At 36.3% G+C, this 22,261-nt stretch overlaps 1 protein-coding gene across 4 annotated transcripts in view; it reads right to left on the reverse strand.

Moving 5' to 3' along the window:
* Positions 1-22,261, reverse strand: part of LOC149299863 (dachshund homolog 1-like) — a 162,285-nt gene that overhangs the window by 27,295 nt on the left and 112,729 nt on the right. The window contains exons 4-7 of one of the 4 annotated variants that reach the window (XM_089485892.1): positions 17,147-17,302; positions 16,228-16,400; positions 15,013-15,148; positions 13,845-13,979 (exon numbers count right to left, since the gene is read on the reverse strand). The exons of 2 other annotated variants lie outside the window; for them this stretch is intronic. In XM_089485892.1, the coding sequence (XP_089342018.1) occupies positions 13,845-13,979; positions 15,013-15,148; positions 16,228-16,400; positions 17,147-17,302 (600 nt within the window). The remainder of the gene's footprint in view (positions 1-13,844; positions 13,980-15,012; positions 15,149-16,227; positions 16,401-17,146; positions 17,303-22,261) is intronic. One more of the 4 variants, XM_089485893.1, reaches the window with a different exon arrangement.

A 22,261-nucleotide genomic window follows, 5' to 3' on the forward strand; every position in this document is an offset into this window, starting at 1 on the left:
TTTCTGGAGTTTTTTCTGGCGTTTTAGCCTTTCTGTGGAAATTGCTTTTTTTGACCTTAGGCAGTTTTTCCAGCCTTTACAAGTTAGAAGTTTCACCCAGCTAAAAGGGATTAGGATAAATGGCAAGTATCTGCCCCCTGATGTCATTTACTTGGTAGAGTTCTACTTAAACACCCCGGCGGACCCTTTTGTCACTTTTCTGTGGTTTGTAAGGCGTGCTTTATTCCGAATGTCTGCTCCTCTAGGAAGATTGGCCCCAAATGATGGTGCAAATTGTTTGCTGTTGCTTTTGGCACGCAGGATCCAGTTGATGTGTCGCGTATGTTTGTTTGTAATGGCATGTTTGTTCCAAATGGTGTAGAATTCAATATGAACTTTGTTTTGTGTGAAACTGTTTGTTTCCAGCCTATTTCTCGTAGGACACACAGATACTGGGTCCATCCTCTGCATTGTAACTGTGGAAAAAACGCCATAAAAAACGCCAAGGCAATAAACCCACATGGCTTTTTCATGGCGTTTTTTCTCTCCCATAGACTTCTATTGGAGAAAAACGCCAAGATTTCCTTGCAAAAAACGCCAGAGTGTCAACATGCTGCGATTTTGAAAAACTGCCACAGAGCCCAAAAAAGCAGAAAAACGCCAAAGAGGACTGAAAAAACGCCAAACAGAAAAACGCCAAGTGGATATGGCATTCTGCGATTTCCTATTGAAGAACAGCTAACATCTGGCTGCAACGTTTTTTCACTAAAAAAACGCCAGGTGGCGCTATTGGCGTTTTTATGGGCGTTTTTAGCAAACAAAAACCAAGTGTCTACATTTATTAGATTATATTATTGCTGCTATATTTGTGTCATAAACACATATTTTTAGCCAAATAATTGTCCCTTTACCACTTACTTTAAAAAATGTAAGATGACATAGTATGTGACTCAGCCATAGCTATACATAACATGTGATATTTTACTAAAGTAAATACATTTGTAGATATTGTTTCCTGATAAAAATGTAGCAGATACACAGATGAAGGGCATTTAGATTTTTTCATTTAAGATAGTATGCAGAAAGTCATTGTAATTGATGGCATGCCTCACAATGACTTACTATAAATGTAAAAGCAAAATTATGTATGTATATTGGTAAGACAGATGTTTGCATCATTTTCATTGATGACTGCATCATCAATTATATGAACTTACATGAATAATGCATTTTTACATTTTTGGTTGCAATTTAATAATGATAGAAATTGTCTTAAATTTGTCTTAAATATTCCAATAAATATTTCAGAAGTGATATTAAAAAAGCAATTAATCATGTCCATGATTTATGTGTAACATTTTCTCCCAAAGGGTTTTAACTACTACTGTTATAAACACAAATTACAGGATATACATCAACATACCCAACCTTTAAGTTTCTTATTAAATTATAATATTCAGGTCGGTAATATAATAAGTAGGTCGCCTGTGCTACTTATGTAAAAAAAATACCAGATTAGGGGACATTAAATGAAAATGCTTATGGAATAATAATTGTAATGAATGTTCAGAAGGAGAGCGTCTTTATTTACATGGACAATGTAGGCACAAGGCTCAATTCAATGATCTGTCTAAAATCTGAAATTGCACACAAACCATACACAAAAGCTGGCAATTCAACTCCCTGGGCACAGATCCAAGATATTATTGCTAACTGCCTAAATGCATGTATATTTTTAAAAACTTTATGAGCATTCTTCTTTAAATGGAATTATATAAAGATGGCCTAGGATATAAGAAGATTGCCAAGACCCTGAAACTGAGCTGCAGCACGGTGGTCAAGACCATACAGTGGTTTCAGAGCACAGGTTCCACTCAGAACAGGCCTCGGCATGGTCAACCAAAGAAGTTGAGTGCACGTTCTCAGCGTCATATCCAGAGGTTGTCTTTGGGACATAGATATATGAGTGCTGCTAGCATTGCTGCAGAGGTTGAAGGGGTGGGGGGGTCAGCCTGTCAGTGGCAGTATTCCAACATGATAACGACCCCAAACACACCTCCAAGATGACCACTGCCTTGCTAAAGAAGCTGAGGGTAAAGGTGATGGACTGGCCAAGCATGTCTCCAGACCTAAACCCCATTGAGCATCTGTGGGGCATCCTCAAAGGGAAGGTGGGGGAGCACAAAGTCTCTGTGATGTTGTCATGGAGGAGTGGAAGAGGACTCCAATGGCAACCTGTGAAGCTCCGGTGAACTCCATGTCCAAGAGGGTTAAGGCATTAAATAATGGCCACACAAAATATTGACACTTTGGGCCCAATTTGGATATTTCCTTTTAGGGGTGTACTCACTTTTGTTGCCAAGGTTTAGACATTAATGGCTGTGGGTTGAGTTATTTTGAGGGAGCAGCAGATTTACACTGTTATACAGGCTGTACACTCACTACTTTACATTGTAGCAGAGTGTCATTTCTTCAGTGCTGTCACATGAAAAGATACAATAAAATAGTTACAAAAATGTGAGGGGTGTACTCACTTTTGTGAGATACTGTACATATGTTCAATAGAAATAACATCATATATGTAAAGGTTTCACTTGTGTTGTATCACTTTCAGTTGGTATCAAGGAGATTTGGACATATTCACAGCTATTTGTAATCATAAACAATCGTAGCTTGATTGTTCAATTACCTTGGTCTCAGTTGGCTGCCCCAGAACGTTGCTTTGATTTGCTGAATCGAGCAGTAATTTAAAATAGTGTTAATTGTGCGATGTTACATGCGTTAAACATGCTTGAGCTTTTATCACTCGACGACATGCCCTGTGAGTTGAATTGATTGATAGAGAGTATGGTTTTAATATTTGTTCTTTTTTTATTAGTCTGGATATTGGATGACTGATTGAATTGAGTCCAATACTCCCATAGAAACAGAGACTGCAATTTAACACCTGTGATCCAAAAAATCATCCCCAATAGCAGTTTATTCAAGGATTCCTGTTCTAAATTGTAAATTATACTCTGATATACTAACTATATTTTTCAGTAAAGAAGCTATAAAATTCATGGTCCCCACACCAAATAAAAATCAACTCTTTAATATTATGCTTATATTTAGTATTTGGTTTTTAGAAGAATTTATGCCAATGGCAAAGTTTAGAAACATAGACCAATGGCCTATTTGAAATAAATGATCGTGTTGCAATATGAAAATATTTTTTCCTTGATATCTATCAGTCAGTAGAGTATTAAACTTTTCCGTGAAACCACATATGCATTGGGCAGGAAATTATAAATCTTATCTTTCAGCGAGTCAAATAAGGTCCAATCACTTAGATTTGCACACTAAGTATAATGAATCCTTTAACAAAATTAACTTTTTCACAATATTTCCATAGTGTAGCAGGCTAAAATTATCAAAACAACTTGAAGTCTGTATAATATGATGGCAAATCAAGGAAATCTGACAGGACACGAACAGGTGATAAAAGGACATTTGAAATGTTTTCACTGTAAAACATTCTGCCAAGTCAGTTTAACATTCATCTTCAAGATGTCACCAGCCACAGCAAGCTTGTTGGAGCTGATACAATGTCTTGATAATATGATATACATTTTGAAAGAAAATTACTTCCCTAATACGATTTTCAGTGCTGTCCTTATTTGTCTCCTTTAAGTGTTTGTTGCTGGATATTTAGGCAACAATCCGGATGAAAAAGAAAGCATTAATCATTCTGTAATCGTTCTAAGATATGTAAAAGCATGTAGAACATATTTGAATAATTCATCTTATGTATTTTAGAATGCATAAAACATGGATTGATATATATATAAAAGCACAATTAAAAATGTATAATATCATGCAGCAACATTTAGGAAGAACTTAAAGTTGTATAAAATGGCAGCTAAAAGTATTTTTATAATTAAAAACAAAAAGGCATTTTTTTTTTACTTTTTTTTAAGAATTCTCCCTAATGCTATTGCCATTCTGGGTAATACAATGATCTCCCTGGCAGGTAGTTTGTAATTTACAATTCAAAATAATTTATTAAAAATACTGAAAATTAAAAACATATAGACATGTTTATGCCATATATGGCAATGTACATTTATTCAGTGGTTACAAACCCAAAAATCTGTTGGTGGATTCCCAGTCCCAGGCACTGCAAAGATGAGCGGCACACTTGAGACAACTGGTGGGATTGACCTTGTGTCCTCTTCCCCTTTCAAAGGTAGATGTGATGTCAGCATGGGGCAGGTCATCTGGCCCTGCCCCAGGCACCATAAGCCGTTGTTCCCTATTGCTATAGTTTGGAACAAGCACCACCTTGCAGAACTGGTTTCTTTTAACTTTCTGGGACAATCATACGGTATTCACAAAATTTTAATTTTCTTTGTTTAAACAAAAGTATTAGTTCTTTTTTAATTCAGGTTGTTCTGATACTGAACCATTATTATAATTTAAACTACAAATTATTTATGCAATTAAAACAATGATCGCTTGAATTTAATGTACTTCTTATTAGAACCATTTTCATCTCTAGGTTTTATATAGCACATTTAAAGTAAATTTTGATAATTATACTATTTGGTTTATTACAAGTGCAGCTATTTCCCAAATAGCTTGTTAATGTTAATATGGCACAACAGGAGCACCATCTTTTTAAACAAAACCCTATCTCAACGAACATTCCTCTCTTTTAAAATGTTCATCGTCAATGTTATTGGAATAGGAAAATATTAAGAAATCAAATCTACAGTATATTACTAAAACAGTAATGGTGTTTAAACTGAACCCTGGGTTTTTAGGTGAGTTGAATTAAAACGAAACATGTCATTGAGCTGATTTTGCAATTCATTCACATGGGTTAATCCCATCAAATGTCATCTAAAAGATAGGACAAATTTGGCCTGTGTGATGTAAAGTGCTAACATAAAAATTCACAGACATTTAATTGATTTGACTATTTATTAAGAAGGCTCACATTGGTTCTTCTCGCTTGAAGAGAAGCTTCAAGAGAAGCTTGAATGGTTTGGCGCTTGATAATCCAAGAGTGTCATCTAACAGTAGTTTCCCATGCTTCCCCACTTTAAATCTTCAAAAAATTAAGATGAGGTCTCAAGCCTGTGAAGATATGTGACACACAATATGGAAACTATCCTCTCAAAGGCCAATTAATTGTGCGCCCGTGTGCGGGCGCCTGATTGTATGCATGTCTGTGTATTTGTCCATGCCAAGTTATCGAATGCACCGAGGAATGTGAAGGTATTGCACAGAAGTTTATAATGTTTTAGTTATTTTAGTTTGGGTCTTTTGTTTTAGAATGTTTTTATAAGATCATTTTAAGGCAAATCAAGAATTTTAATACCCATACATATACTCTCAGTATTATCCCCATGTTATGTCTTTCGAAAGTTACAATATCACTTTTTTGAAAAAATATTGCCATTGACAGTTTTACAATTCTCCAGCTATATATATATATATATATATATATATATATATATATATATATATATATATATATATATCATATCATATTTTAAGCATCATCCTTCCTTCTCTTTATTTCAATTTCTGTGCCCCAGATGCTAACTAGAAAACTCAACATACCCAATCCAAGTGCTTCAAGAGCATACCAGGAAATGTAGTTCTCAGTGTGCTTCTGGCTAATCCAAAATGTATCTAAAACAGTCATGCACAAAATGTATTATTTTAATGTAGTTGTTTTATTTAGTAAACTCTGAAATCTTGATGGTTCCAAGTTACAATGTTTTAAAGATTTCTGTGACATCTAGTAATGTCACCAAATATGCAAATTAGTGTTATTTAATATGTAAATATGTCTAATCAAATATGCAAATGTGTGCACACAGAGGATATTTTTTACAGTTGACAGGTCTAATGCAGCTATAAGAGTGTTATATGTAATCTGGCTTAGCCATGAATATTTTCTGACAAACACCCCAGGAAAGGGCATCAACTTTTTGCTATACGCCACCATAACAAATATTTACTACAGGGGGAGCTCCCTGATCTCTCCCACCGGCCCATTTACACTATGGATGCCTGAGCCCAGTCGCCATAGAATGCAGCAGGGTATGACATCATATCTGGCTACTAAGTAGTAAGAATACTAGATGTGGAGGTAGGATCCATGGACGCTGCCCTGTGTAGTGTTAAAGGTCTCTGGATTCCTCATATATAACATCACGTATAAATAAATGTTTACATCAAGAAGACAAACTCACTACAAATATTCTCATACAAATAACAAAACAGTAATATTATTGGCTTTTAGAATAAGATGACAGTATTCTGTCTTTCCTTATTTTGACAGAACATTAATAGCAATGATCTGTTTTAATGCTTACTTTAATACACACCAAAAACATACACTTTTTATGATCATGTCATGCTAGGCATAAACAGCTTGTTGACAGACTTTAGGTGTTTTTAATCGGGTACTTCTTAGACTATATGGAAATCAAAGCATAGGAAAAAATGTCTGTAACACAGACACTGTTACCGTTCACCTTCAGCGAAGAACAATAATGCATTATTAAATTCACTTTCCTGCTCAGTGGATACACTTAGCTGACCACAGCAAATTTGCTTTCTGCCTGGTCTTCACAAGTTGGCAGAAAAATAGATTCTGTCACATTTAGTGGGCTCTGAAAATGACAGGATGCCTCTCTTGGCTCAACTATAAACCATAATCTTTCACAAGTAAATATAATTACAAATGCCTTTTGTCACGTACTTCTTCAGAAATATATTATGCAGGGAATATTATTGTAGCAGATATCAGCAGGAGCTCAAATGTCAATAAAGGAGAAGTGATACCAAACAAAGCATTACAGAAATAGCCAGACTTCAATACTTTTTATCTGTAAGGGCATCTCATTCCAACATTAATAAACAAATGGATTCTCCTGCTCCTCTAATAGTAATAATAATAATGTATATATTTATGATAATCTCTGTTTTTGCAAAATATATATTATATCCGGTGACACTGGAGCAAAAAAAAATAAAAATAATAATAATAATAATAATAATACATAATATAATCATAACATTGTGTGTGTATGTATAACATATATATATATTTATATATATATAAAGCCCTGAAAACGAGAACAGATACCCCAGAAATCAGACAAAAACAAATCAAAAAAGCCCAGAATTTTCATCCAAAATCGAATCCAAACAAGGAAGAGGACATCACTGAAAGCAAAAACTCACTGCAATATGGCTGCTCTTGCGGTGATGTCCTCTCCCAATCCTCCAATCAGGGGAACGGACGTAAAACAACAGTGTTTGTAGTGACGTCCTCTCCCATGATTGGAGGATCATAATATGACGTCACTGCACGCGCCACCATATTTCCCTCACTTCACGTGAGGGCAAAACAATGTCCAGGGACAGCATGTCTCTGCAAGCGCTGCCATTTTGGAGGAAGTTTCCTCCGGGTTATGTCCACAGAGATGCGGAAGAAGAAAGACAATAGCAGGTTGAAGATTAAGAGATAGAAAAGAGAAGAGGAGTCATAATTGAAAAGATAGAGGATGAAGAAAAAGTGGAAGAGGATGCGGAAGTGGTCGTCGGAAGTTGTCGGCAGAGAAGGTAGGGAAATATCTAAAGAGTATTAGAGAGAGTGAACGAGAACGAGATAAGTGAATGTGGGCACCGGGCAATGAATTTCATTCCCGAATCAAAAATGCCTCAGCATTTTCGTCCAAACAGAATAGGCAAGGAAGAAAATCTATTGCCCTAAAATGACAAAAAAACATCTTGATTCGTTTCTATTAGTAAAGGAAAATCCAGAGCTGCATAATATATTGTAGATGCAAATTAAATGTGCTGCTATGTGTTTTCATCTATTTGTGACATTATTTTACATATTGTTTTCTTATTTGACTTTGGATAACTCAAAAAAACTTTGAATATTACTAGGCGGTGATTACTTAACGCAAGGACTATCTTACTCAAGTAAACATACCTTCTACCTCTACCAGTGACTGAAATAAGGTTGAGCTCTTGCCTTGAGAACAATGCCTACTATGCAGTGGCGTCGCTACAGGGGGGCAAGGGGGGGCAATTGCCCCCCCTAGGTTAATCTTTGCCCCCCCTGTTGCCCCCCTGCTAAATTTGGATCCCGTCTTTCTTTCTTTTTTTTAATTTATTTTTAAACGCCGAGGAGAGAGAGGGTGCGGTCCGAGTAAGATCGGCAGCCAAGGCAACCGATCTTACGCGGGCCGCACCTCGAGCCCGGCTACTTACCTGTGGGAGGGTCTTCTGTACTGCAAAGAGGAAGCGGAACCTAGCAGAGTTCACGTGACATCACATGACTCTGCTCCAGTCCCGCTTCCTCTGTGCTTTACCAGAGAACGCAGAGGGAGGCCGCGCCCTCTGCTGAAGTCTGTGAGCGGCATCAAGGAGCTGCAGTGCAGGTAAGGGGGTGGGGAGGGAGTTTGAATGAGAATGTATGATTGAGGGAATGAATCTGTGAATGAAGTGTGTGATAGCATGGATGTGTAAGTGCTGGAACCTAGGCATGATGGGACTGTGATTGCTGTTAGCAATCACACTCCTATCATACCAAGTCAGCCAGTACATGCTGAAACCTAGCTAGCTGCCCCCCTTGTCTATGGATGCTGCCAGCAGTATGGGGTCTGCACATCACTTACAGCCATCCTGTACCAGCATGTACTGGCTGACTTGGCATGATAGGAGTGTGATTGCTAACAGCAATCACAGTCCCATCATCCCTAGGTTTCAGCATTTACTGGTTGGATGTGTAAGTGCTGGAACCTAGGCATGATGGGACTTTGATTGCTGTTAGCAATCAAACTCCTATCATGCCAAGTCAGCCAGTACATGCTGAAACCTAGCTAGCTGCCCCCCTTGTCTATGGATGCTGCCAGCAGTATGGGGTCTGCACATCACTTACAGCCATCCTGTACCAGCATGTACTGGGTGACTTGGCATGATAGGAGTGTAATTGCTAACAGCAATCACAGTCCCATCATGCCCAGGTTTCAGCATTTACTGGTTGGATGTGTAAGTGCTGGAACCTAGGCATGATGGGACTTTGATTGCTGTTAGCAATCACACTCCTATCATGCCAAGTCAGCCAGTACATGCTAAAACCTAGCTAGCTGCCCCCCTTGTGTATTGATGCTGCCAGCAGTATGGGGTGTGCACATCACTTACAGCCACCCTGTACCAGCATGTACTGGCTAACCTGGCATGATAGGAGTGTGATTGCTAACAGCAATCACAGCAAGCACAGTCCCATCATGCCTAGGTACCAGCATTTACTGGTTGCCTGGGTATGATAGGAGTGTGATTGCTGTGTGGGCAGTGTGGACGGCAGGGCCGGCTTTGGGGTGCGCAACCTGTGATCTATGAATGTAATTTAGGGGGTTTTAAATATACCTTTTAATGCCTTGTTTTTATGTGAATTCCAATTGATCTTTACCTGCAAAGCTGGGTTTTTGCGTTATTCTGTAGATCCATATCTATATATTTCCATACATTATTTATGTATACCTTCAAATACAGTGTTTGTATGTCTTATTCAGTTGATTAATACCTGCAATGCTGTTTCCATGTATTTATTTGATCTATACCTGCAATGCTACGTTTTATATACTACTGTATACCTGCAAATACAGGATTTGTATGTCTGATTCTGTTTATTTGATATATATCTTCAGTGCTGAGATCACAGGTGAATTTCAGTTGATCTATCCATGCAAAGCTTGGTTTGTGTGTTAATGTGTTGATCTATACCTGCTATCGGCAACTGGGGCTAATATTAATATATATGGGCAGCAGGGGCAAAAACACTAAGGGGGGTATAAACGACAATGCAGTGTGAAAAATCCATCCTGATGCAGACGTCTGTGACGTGGATTGTGTCCTGCTGTTTGTGTGTTTTTGGTTATCAGTGTAGCAGAGCCTGTCCTCGGGTGTGTGTGTATAGGTGTTGGTGTGGCAGAGCCTGTCCTGGTGTGTGTTTAGTTGTCAGTGTGGCAGAGCCTGTCCTAGGGTGTGTGTTTGGGTGTCAGTGTGTCAGAGCCTGTCTGTGTGTGTGTGTGTTTGGATGTGGGTGTGGAAGAGCCTGCCCTGATGTGTGTGTTCAGTTGTCAGTGTGGCAGAGCCTGTCCTGGTGTGTGTGGGTGTCTGTGTGGCAGAGCCTGTCCTGGTGTGTGTGTGTGTGTTTGGATGTGGCAAAGCCTGTCCTGATGTGTGTGGGTGTCTGTGTGGCAGAGCCTGTCCTGGTGTGTGTGTGTTTTTGGATGTGGGTGTGGCAGAGCCTGTCCTGATGTGTGTGGGTGTCTGTGTGGCAGAGCCTGTCCTGGTGTGTATGTGTATGTTTGGTTGTCGGTGTCGCAGAGCCTGTCCTGGTATGTGTGTGTCTGAGTGTTGGTGTGACAAGAGCCTGTGTTGGTGTGTGTGTCTGAGTGTTGGTGTGACAGAGCCTGTGTTGGTGTGTGTGTCTGGGTGTCAGTGTGTCAGAGCCTGTCCTGGTGTGTGTGTGTGTTTGGATGTGGGTGTGGCAGAGCCTGTCCTGATGTGTGTGGGTGTGTGTGTTTTTGGTTGTCGGTGTGGCAGAGCCTGTCCTGGTGTGTGTGTCTGGGTGTCGGTGTGGCAGAGCCTGTCCTAGTGTGTGTGTCTGGGTGTTGGTGTGACAGAGCCTGTCCTGGTGTGTGTGTCTGGGTGTCGGTGTGACAGAGCCTGTGTTGGTGTGTGTGTTTGGTCATCTGTTCCTGGCACTTAACTTACAGTAGGAATTATTTAATTTATATTTATCCAGAGATAAAATGCCCTCCTGAAGTTGTAGTGACTTCAGGGGACAAAACGTTCAAGGCCCTGAAATCATTTAGTGGAAAAGTTATTTATTGTGTTATAATATTTATTTCAAGGATTAGTTGCACTCAATTGTGGCTTCAGGCTTCCCATGTTGAATGATCAAGTATTATTTTAGCCCAATAACAAAAGTATAATTCCATAGCACATTATTTTTGGAAATTATGAATGCCCCCCCAGTTTGAATGTGATATCTTGTGTGCCCCCCCTATATATTGTTTCTAGAGTCGCCACTGCTACTATGTGCCTTTATTTGCTAACATAGGGAGTAACCTGGTGATTGTGTCCACAAACTCAGTGCCCTAAGTAGCCACCTACATTGCAGATGTAACATGGCCAACCTGGGCCCTGGGTAGGGACCTAGAATGGTTTGTCAAAAAAATAATCAGTGCTTTTGTATGCATGCAGTCAGTCAAGGATTATGGATGAGAATATAAAACATTTAGACTGAATATGTTAATAACATTCAGACAGTAGAGAAAAATGTGCACAGTTATCAAAGCTGATATGTTTTTCTGGATTAAAAAAAACAAAAAACATAATACCCAAATCAAAACATTTGGTGAGTTTCTCTTGATCGTATTGTGTTTCATAATGCAGAGCAAGAGTTAAAGTAAAAAGTAAACCTTTTACTGCACAGAAGAAAGACCCAAATGTACATTTAATTTCATTAAAAAAATCCCATTTTCCTTTTTAAATTAAATTGTATTTTTTTCATTGTTTGTTTTTTGCTTTACACAATTATAAAAATACTCATAATATTAACACGCTAATGCCAATTACTAGTCACTAAACCAAGTTTTATGCAAACAAAGCCATTATAGAATTATGAACTGTAAAACGAAAAAGGTCCAATATGATGTTTATGGCACAATACATATTTTTTGTAGATCTTTAACTGCATGGCAATTAAATTATATTAATAATTTCCAGGACCGTAAGCAATTACTTCCAAAATTATACTGGCACAAGAAGTATTGTTAAAAAAAATGTATTCTTTGAACTATTAAGGCCAGAAAGATTAAATAGTAAAGGAACAGTATCCTTAATAGTTTTTTCCATAGCTAAGATGTAACTAAGCAAAGTGATCAGTGATCAGTGTAGAATCCTAATTAAAATTCCTGTGTACAAAAAGCTAGGGGCTAAAGGCACTAAAACAAGTGAACATTTTTATTTTATTAATCTAATGCATCATGTATAATATCGTTACAGTTTTGTATATATCATTAATTTTATTCCTTTCATTTAAGCCTTTTATTGGGATTACTTCAGTTATTAGTTGGTCTAATGTATTGGTTACCTCGAAATCTCGCTTTGCAATCTCTTCTTATCTTGTTGCATAAACCATTGCATGTTATTCAAATTGCTTCATTTATTATGATAGCTTCCCCATGTAAATTGTGCTGACTGCTCGCCCTTGCACCGTCCTCATTAGACTAATGAAAACCTTCAAACGAAAAAACTAAACAACCTGCCAAATAAAGGTCTGAGGTTATTATGAAAATTACAACTCTGGGAGCTGGGAGAAGCTCTGTTCATTAATTCATGCTCAGCAAATTGCTAACTAATTTAGTTGCACTCCTCTGCATTAATGGATTATTTTATAAAAATGTTTTCCACAGCCCAAGACCTTTGGTACATGCTTTTGAGAGGCTTGAATTCTAATCAACCTTAGCAGTACATTAGGAATATAATATCGAAATAATAATTGGGATGGCATATGGAGGAGAATAGTGTTTAAAATCCCATGAAAGGTAGTTCTTGGTTTCAGCTTCATCTGTCAATTTCACAATAGTTAAAACAATTGTACATGTTTAATATTCTAGAACTGTAATGGATGGCACTCAGAACAATAGCGATATTCAGGCTGAATGAGTTATCTCAATAACAGTACAGTCCAAAAGGCACTAATGAAAACATGTAGAATGACATATGCAAGATACTATTTGCTGAGGAGCGTTTGCCAAGAGAGAAAACGAGGGCATGTGTTAGATATTATGGAGGCTAAGCCAGCATGGTTATATATCTCATGGCTTGCTTTCAGTTATTGGGGTGAGCAAATTCACTTTGGATAAGAGTGTTTATAATTAGAACCCACCTGCTCTGCCGCCTCCATGGAAAAAGCTTTTTGATGATATGTTAGTAATCTAAGAAGATGATGTATTACAGATATTCTTTTAAGTACAATTTAGCTAAATCAAATCATCAGTTGAGGAAATGGTGACATACACGTATCATACACAGATCAAAAAGTTGTTGCTGCCCCGTCTTACATGTATGAGCAAGTTGCATTTAAAAATAAAAATAAAATACATAAAAATATAGTGTGTTTATCACTATTATGCTATACACCAATGTAGTACTAGACAGAGAACCCACAGTGATTAGGGATAGACATGACCATTTTTTTTATTTTGTTTTTTGAACCATGTTTGTTTTTTTTCCTGACCTGTCTTAGACAACACCAAGTAATTCTTCGATGAGTAATTCATCAGAGCTAACTCTTGCACATCTTCATGTGAAAGTGCTTCTAGGAAGTTTAGAAACTCTCCAGTTGAGAACTGTGTTATCTGGTGATACGCTGTCCTCGGATCAATGTTATCAAGTGGGGAGGGCTCAGGCTCTCTGCACACTTTTAGAAACACTCGACAGAGGTAGAGGTGGGGATAATGGTCTTCAGTTTAATAATGAATTTTAACAAATTTACAAAGCTCTACATTTAATCCCTTGTCTGCCTTAAGACTATGCATGAAAAAGAGATTGCTGAACATTGCCCTTTCACCTAAACAATTTACTAAGAAAGAAAGCATGTCTTGATCGCAGAATCACCCACCTTTCACACCTCTTGCAGCATTGGAGGGCCCTGCAAATAAGACCCCCAAAACACCATAATCTTGTCGAGAAAAGGTCTTGTTTACAAATGTGTGCCTCCTTTCTCAAGCTAAAGACTTGTACAGATAAAATATTTGATAAAAAATTGTAATTACCTTTTTCCATATGTATTCTCTTAGCCTCATGTCCAACGTCATGCCCAGCAAGATCACCTTCTTTTGGCCCAGGAATGATGTTAGGTGACAAGCCCATCAGCATCTGGTTCATTGAGAGGCCATTTTGATGGACAGCTACAAGAACAATGTATGCATATAACTCAAAACAATCAGATCTTTTTACATAAAGTATATGACTGGTTCTGAAGAATAAATCATAAACTATCTTGCACAAAAAGACATGCTTTAAATCTCTGTTAAAAAGCCTAACAAATGTTGCAAAAAGGCATTGTAAATAGAAGCATGTCATGTTCTCTGCATTCCCTTTCACAGAGTAATTTACGGTCTACCCGTTAAATCATATTTGTGACTTCTTGGAAGAAAAACATCACAAGGATAAATCTATGTTCACTTCATTGTCTCTGTCCTATATTTAATACAAAATAAACAAGATTTTTTTGCATCTGCTTTAATGTACTTTACTGCTCAATGATTCAATATGCTTCAGTTGTCAACTAAATAAATTTGTTAAGATGTTGCAGTTGGGCTGATCACAAAGAAATGGCCGTAGATGTACAAATGTTTGTATTGTTTCCATAATGTAACAGCGGAAATTACAAGTTAGAAAAAAACTTTATATGTTACATATTTTCTTAAATACATTAATTAAATTATAAATTTACAAGAAGAAGCACTTCAAAGTATGTGAAAGGATTCAAAAAGTAATTTAAAATATGTGTTTATCTGTTTTCGGGATACAGGTACATTAGTACCTGTTTTTGGTAACTGAAAGAAATCCGATGAGGATTTTCGCTTTTATGAAATACGATGAAGTACGAAAATAGCGTTAATTGCTTATTCACTTTACGCCATTTCAGCTTATAAAATGTTTCATCAGAACACTCTACTTTTGGATAGCGAGGTAAGCCTGTATATATTATTTAAAAATGTTGTTGCATGTTCTTCTATTGATTCATAAAGTTGTAGGCATTACGAATGCTACTCCTTTTACAATTTTTAAGAATAAAAAACAGATTACACATATTAAGGAATAAAATATATTTTATAGTTTAATTATTTTTATTTTCTATTGGTATAGAAGTGTTGCGCTCTTTTAATTTATATAAAAAAAACAACAACAAAAAAAATATATATATATATCACATACGAATTCTGTCTGAAGAACTTTCAGTCCTAGCTGGAGAACTAGACACACTGCTGCTTCTGTGTGATGAAGGATGACTGCCTGGTCTTCGGCCATCTTCAAGAGATGGTGCAGGTGATGGACTGTCTGGAACTCGCTCCTTCATCAGAAAGTATGCATAATAAAATATATTAAATCCAAGCAACCCTTTACTATGTTTAGCTTTATCTACTAAGCACATAAGGGGAGTTAATTTCATTATAAATGTAAACAATGCATTTCTCAACCTTTTCCTAATGAAAGAGTTAAACAATGAATATTATGTATCAAAATAAACATGAAAGCTTAATAGGTATAGTTATAAAAACAGTCCACATTGTCAAGCAAAAAAGCTCTTCCTCACAGGTCATGGCAGTTAGGCATGCATTGATTCATGATTGTCAGTCTCTGTTATCCCAGCTTGTTATGGCACTTTTACTATTCACCCATGTCATATATCTAAACATCCTATTACAAACAGACATCTAATGCTCATCTCATCTCTGTAAGGGCAAATTCACAAAATCTCTCAGTATAAGGCCAAGACAGCTACATAATACATCTCATAAAATCAGGTATAGCCCTCAAAATTTAATCTGAGACTTACTGACCTTAAGTACCCATTTCTTTATTTCAAAGCTAAATGGAACAGCCACAATCCAATTATTAGTTCCTGTTCATATGATATCATTGTTTTAGTCATTCTTAGTTATTGTGTCCTGAAACTATACCATTCAATGTGTTCTTGGTGTATTCAAAGGATCCCTAGGCTATTTTTTAACATAAAAATGGCATTGAGTTATCAAGTTATGTGTACAAGCTACCTCAGACTACACTAGGATATAAATGGATTCCTGAGTCTTTACAGGCACCTACTGGCTATAAGAAATTAGTTGGAGGAAACTCACTGCTTCAAAATAATCCATGGTTGGAATTAAGAAAAGTAGGGTTACGTTTTAGTAAATGCCTAACATGATGTTGATGCCTCGGGACAACTGGGCAAGCTCATTATTCACTCAATAAACCCAACATGCTTTTGTAAGGAGGCATCAAAATAAATGCAATGTAAGCATATATATATATATATATATATATATTAAATCTTCAACTCTTAGAAAACTGAAATGGTGAACATCTCCCTTACATTTTAATCCTATACAAGCAATAGTCTGCAAACTATTTATTTGCGGAATGATTTACCTTGATTACAGATGTTTCCACTCTTGATGGTGGACTTTGTACTTGTGCTGCTGCAGCCATATTGGCAATGGTGTTGAGATGGTTCATCTGGCTCATTGCCATTGTAACAGAAGCTGGAGGTAGGCTTACAGGGATTAATGGATGGGGCATCATCATAAATGGGAGTTCCAGACCTACAATATATAAAGAATAGAAAGAGTCAAATCATATTATTCAGCTAATTATCAAATATAGTACCACTGTTTCCATGTGTTATTATTTCATATTGAGTAAAGCAAAGCCAGAAATTATAGAACTGTAGTTTTCATCAAGTATTTTTCATTACTGTACCCAAAAGATACCCAATTTAGTCGTAATTCTGTATTCATCTTACTGGTCGTCATATAAATGGAAAATTCTAGGGAAAAAAATGTGGGGGGAAAATACTGCATATCCATACTAGTCACATAAAACTGCTGAACAAATATGCCGCACTATTTATTGTACGCAGTATATTTATGTTTAATGTGTTACAATAGCACGTTCAGCATATTTAAACCTATTAAGAAAATTTGATGTGTATGATAATCTTAACATTTATCTTAACTAGGTCCAGAGAGGATGTGTATATCTTGCCAAAAGACAAGGTCTTATTCTTACAATGATACAGTTTAGCCATAAAACTACATTTAGTACCTCAAAATGATTGTGAAAATCCATTAAATGTCTTAATTTTAATTAAAAGCACAACCAAAATGGGCCACTTGACCACAAGTGGGCCACTGGTGTAATGTCCATGCACATGTTAGCCCAAATCTGGAGCTGAATTGCCTATTTTTACTGTGCTATGGATCCCAAATACCACTGCTTATTTGATTCAATGCAAAATATAGTTTAATGACAATGATTCTTGAGAGTGATGGATGTCAGGCTCTCGTACCATTTGGCAGAAGGTGATTCTGTTGAAGAGAGTTGAGAGGATGAGTAACTGGAAGGTTATGCTGCCCAGGCAAATTGGGATGATTAACAGAGGTTTGAGATCCTGGGGTAGGGAGGGACTGAAGTTTTTCTTTATCCCAAGAACCTTCACTGCTCCCTGTGGGAATGAATATAAATGGTTCCAATTTAGGGAGTTTGAAGTGTCTGAGATTTCAAGCTAGACTAAGCAGTTTACCCCGTTTTTCAGAATGTTCACCAAATTTAGCAGCAAAAAAATGTGAATTCTGTGAAAGAAAAATTTCACTGCCCAGACACATGCAAACATTTTCTATAAATGTTGCATTATATATAATTAAGAAATAACTATAGGTTTTAAGTAAATATAATTATGTGAGATAATGAATGAAATCCACCTAATACTCTAGGACTGAAAGAAGATTTAAATGAGGTTTAAAATGGGAAACAAATATGGAAAAGAAACACAAGTGAATTTGTAAATGCGCTGGAGCAGATTTTCTCACAGTACAAGAGATTTGTGAAAATATAACTAATGTAAGTGCAATAAGGCACAATTAAACATTGTTCAAGCTAATATTGAGCAAATATTACCAGTTAATATATTTGATTGGGATAATTCTTCCCATCAAAGTAAGGGTAGTAAAAGAGCTTTTTTCCAACCCAGAAACTCAACCTACTAGCAGCTACAGGATATCCAACTACGCAGCACTGACTTCTAGAACTAAATAAAAGTATAGATGTCCAATCTGGAAGAACCCAGTGAGGTCGGCATATCATCATACCTAAGAACTTCCAGCAATAGTATACAGAGATCTATATTGGAGCTGGTGGGGTAAAGATAAAGAGATAGGATAGGTGGTTAATTCTAACATAGGTGGTCTGGTAAGAACAAACTACTTTTCGGATCTGAAACTGCTTTTACCACCATCCTGATCTAGCCAATGTTATTTTAGTTCACAATACCCAAAGTGCCAATATTATATTGTAAAATAACACCAACATAAAGCATATTTGTTTTATGACACAACCAAGACACTCAACAATATCACCAGGAAGCAGGGTAGGAAAAGTTTCTTTACAATTCAGAAACACATACACTGCTCTAAATTAAATCATTTGTAACATTCACATAAGCCAACACATTCTAAACATTTATATTATGTGATTCTTGTGGGGCTCAATGAACAACAATCATTCAAAAATGCAAAAAAGGGCCATTTAGGACATAAAGCAATCTTACTGAAATAATTTTTCTTGTAGACCTTAAGTCGTAGACATAGATCTTATTTTGGAAGGTAATAAAAATGTAGGTTTGCATTCATATTACATTGTTTCAACAAAAAAAAATTGTTTTTTTCTCACCATTTTTCACTCTTGAACATAAAATCCAATACGGACAACAAAATCCCAATGTGTCATTTTTTTTATTCTTCTGAAATGCACAGGATTTTCTTCTAATGAATAAATGAGCTTGTCCTTTATATATAAAATATAGTTTAGATTTGTTGCAATGGTTTTTTTTTAATAATAAATGATTTCAGGTTTGCTCAAAACATATTCAATAAAGTGTGATTAATTTGGTTTTTCAAAAATGCAAACTAGACATTACTATATTACTTTGCAAAATGCACAGCTTGCAACATTATTGTCTCAGTGGGATCTTAAATTGAATTGTAAAATGTGTCTTATTTCCAGTTTGATTTATGTAAGAAATTGCGGAGGATAATGCCCTTTTTGAAGTTTCATTGCTTCCTGAATGAAAAAAATACTACTCACGAAAGCATGTTATATATAGTTGTAAATTAGAGGAACACCATAATGCATATTTGTGACAGTGATGCCATGTCCTCATGTTGGATTTTTTATAATGTCATTTTATTAAGGTTTTCTATTGTGACACATTATATGATGTATCCTACAATACACATGTTCAGTGATTTTATTGCTGTAGTCTAAGTAATTACTAAATCTCTTTCTTCTCTTGAAAAGGGGCTTCCGGTGCCCTAAGAATTAATCTATGATACCATTTAACTTGGCTTTTTGAAGTAAATATCACTAAATAAAAGCCATCTGCCTCTGTATAATAGCATACTTGAATGAATGTAACTGTGTTTGAAAATGAGAGTACAAATCTTCTAAAAAGCTTAATTTCCATAAGAAAGCTGAAAGATCTACAAAAGAATAAATTCTGAAACAGAATTAACCAGTAGAAAGCAGTAGAGATTAAAGGCCAAGCAAATTTGCACCTTGTTTTCATGGCTTTTTGCAATCAATTACAGCTGGAAATCATTAGCACACCCATGCCATAGTAACATACAGTTGGGAATTATGAAAATACTCATAATCATGGTGAAAAAAGTTCTGTTTCCGAAAATGTGTTAATTTGATTAATTTCAGATAGTTAAAACATATGTTATATATGAGGGATGGAACACTGTACATCATATCATGGTTGACAATCTGCCAAAACACCTTTGAGACAATATAAACCCTACACGAATAGACTACTATTGTGGTCATCATCAGTATATGATACCCATAGCTGAGATCTTGTCAGGTTTAGCCTGGAGTCTCTAGGTGAAATGCTGCTTCCTCTGGATTCTGGGTCAGTTTATTCAATCTTAGGACAAGGACGTTTACCATGCCCAAGTTCCTTCCACTACCTCTCTTTTCTTTCCTACTAAAATCTAACTGGGGACATTCCCAACAACTCCCTGAACTAAGCCATACCACCAGTACAGTAATGACAAAGCCCGTACATGTACGGGCTCAAAATGCATTGTTTTCAATGGGTTTAGGGACCGCCCATTGTCCTTAAGGGGTTAAGAGTAGCCAACATAGCAAAGTCTTTAGCTATGGTGATACTCTGAAGATGCTAGAGTGATTGAAACCATTCAGTCAACACAGGATACTCCATGGAAAATCCCGGTCAACAGAATACGTCCTAAAGCTTCGTGTGATTATTTAATAAGTGGATTTTTTTATTTATTCTTTGAGCCACCACCAGCAACATTTCTAGTGTTTGATACTGATTTAAGGATAGATTATATATTATGCGGCCATTGGAATATATTCCTACTGTCACTGTCCTACTAAAATACATCTTTGAAAACCACAAACAAAACGCAGTGGTATGGGAGGAAAGTGTTCTTATAGTTGAAGTTATTTCATAGATATTTATGGATGAGTACTTCTTCCTTCTGAAATTAAGAAAATAGGTTAACAAAGCAGGCCAAGTGAAGTGCTTTCTTCTAGAAATGTTGCTTTGCTGTCTTATTCCACAGCATATAACTTATTGATGCGTGGCAGCTTAAAATATTTCTGTCATTAACTTAAGGCATGGTTATTTTTGTTATTCTTAGAGAAAGCAGCTTTTAGTTAAAACATAAAAACGCTAGTTACAAGGTTTCTGCAAACATAACTGCCATTCCATTAAGGAAATTGTGCTGGAAACAGTAAATAGTAGCCTCAAGGGAAATGTATGTATTGATTTTGTTTCTATGTTGGTTGGCTTATGTTTGCAATTGTCAACTCTAATCTTTGCTTATATAATAAGTATCCTCGTAACTGCTTAGGAAGGGAACAAATATTAATTATAAAATATTGATAATTTCCCATCTTTTACATTTAGAGTGTGCACTTTATATATCTTGACATTTACATTAAGTATTTTCCTGCTAAAATCGAATAATTAAACCATGCAAATATAATTATATGGACACAATTCTGCATCAAATAATTCAACGAACAACTGGCTCACGAACATCAAAGTTTGTAATAACAACAGTTTTTGGAAGGCTAGTATCATCAAAAAATAAAATGAATCAGTCTTTATATTTAAAATGTTTCAATTAACTGATGTAGCCAGACTTAACATTTTAAATGTGGAGTTATCCCAATCAGATATACAATTTCAGTTTACTTTTATTGGAATCTTTGACCAAAAAAAGTTAAGTGTGGCTACATCTGTAACAAAAGTTAAAGTTGGAAAAACAACTTAAAATAGAAGTGTTATAATTCTAGTTTTTATATTACACAGCCTAGCTTATGGGGATCTTTGTCAGTCTGTGTTTGCACACAATTATTTTTTGCTGTTGCAGTCTTGTAGTTGTAGTCCTGTTGTTGCTTTTGTTTAGAAGTGGATCTGCCATGTTTCCCTAATGCCGCACTGTAATGTATAGTTCTATACATGGACAAAGTTTATATATTGTAATGTTGCTTGCAAAATAAAAAACAGCTTCATCCAATAACAAAATGCAACACAAAAGATGCACGGACATATTTATTTATTTAAACACACTTCCTACGCAGGCACAGTAGGACTTCAATTGAAGCAAAAAGGAGAAGTAGCAGCCAATTTCAATTTATATCGCAACATATAAGTTCAGATAGCATACATGTGATTGGCTGATGCTACTCAATTTTATTTCAATTGAATCTTAGTTCTTATTGACTATTAACTACTGAACACGTGCAACTGTTTTCAGGAGAGGCTGGGGGAGAAGTAACTCCCAAGTGTTCTGGTTTTCGTGAGTCAGTCTCGATTTTCAGATGCTGTTCTGTGAGGCTCACCTCAATGCTTTTGTAGGCAGTGGGGATCACAGGTGAGATGGGGAGAGATTCTGATCTCCTCTGACTGACACTGGCAGCTTAAAAGCATTAATGCAGGACTGTACTGTTGCGATTTGCATGCATTAAAATGAATAGTGGCCATGCAAAATGAGCTCCAGTATGCATTTAACATGGTAGAAGGGCTAGAGAGGACCTTTAAGCTTCACACCCAAAATGCCCTCTCTCCCATTCAGCATCCAGTATACTTACACCCTATGTAAGCACAATGATCTAACTCTTTCATGACTCAGAGAAGAGGTTAATGAGAATCCCTATTTCCCTTTTTCGTTGTTAATACCATTACTGTACAAACAGATACTGTTTATGAAATGGGATTATTATTTCAAGTCTGTTGTTGCCTTCGTGGTTCTTTATGGGTTTTATAGATTGGTTTTATATGTCTTCCGTTTCTGGTTTAAAGTAAAGCTAGATTATAAATGGTCTTCTTAGCACTTAACCTCTGCCACCTCTTTTGAACAACACCTGT

Source organism: Sceloporus occidentalis, unplaced genomic scaffold (assembly GCF_023333645.1).
Source record: "Sceloporus occidentalis isolate IW3139 unplaced genomic scaffold, rSceOcc1.0.p SCAF_27, whole genome shotgun sequence".
In the NCBI taxonomy this organism is placed as follows: domain Eukaryota; kingdom Metazoa; phylum Chordata; class Lepidosauria; order Squamata; family Phrynosomatidae; genus Sceloporus; species Sceloporus occidentalis.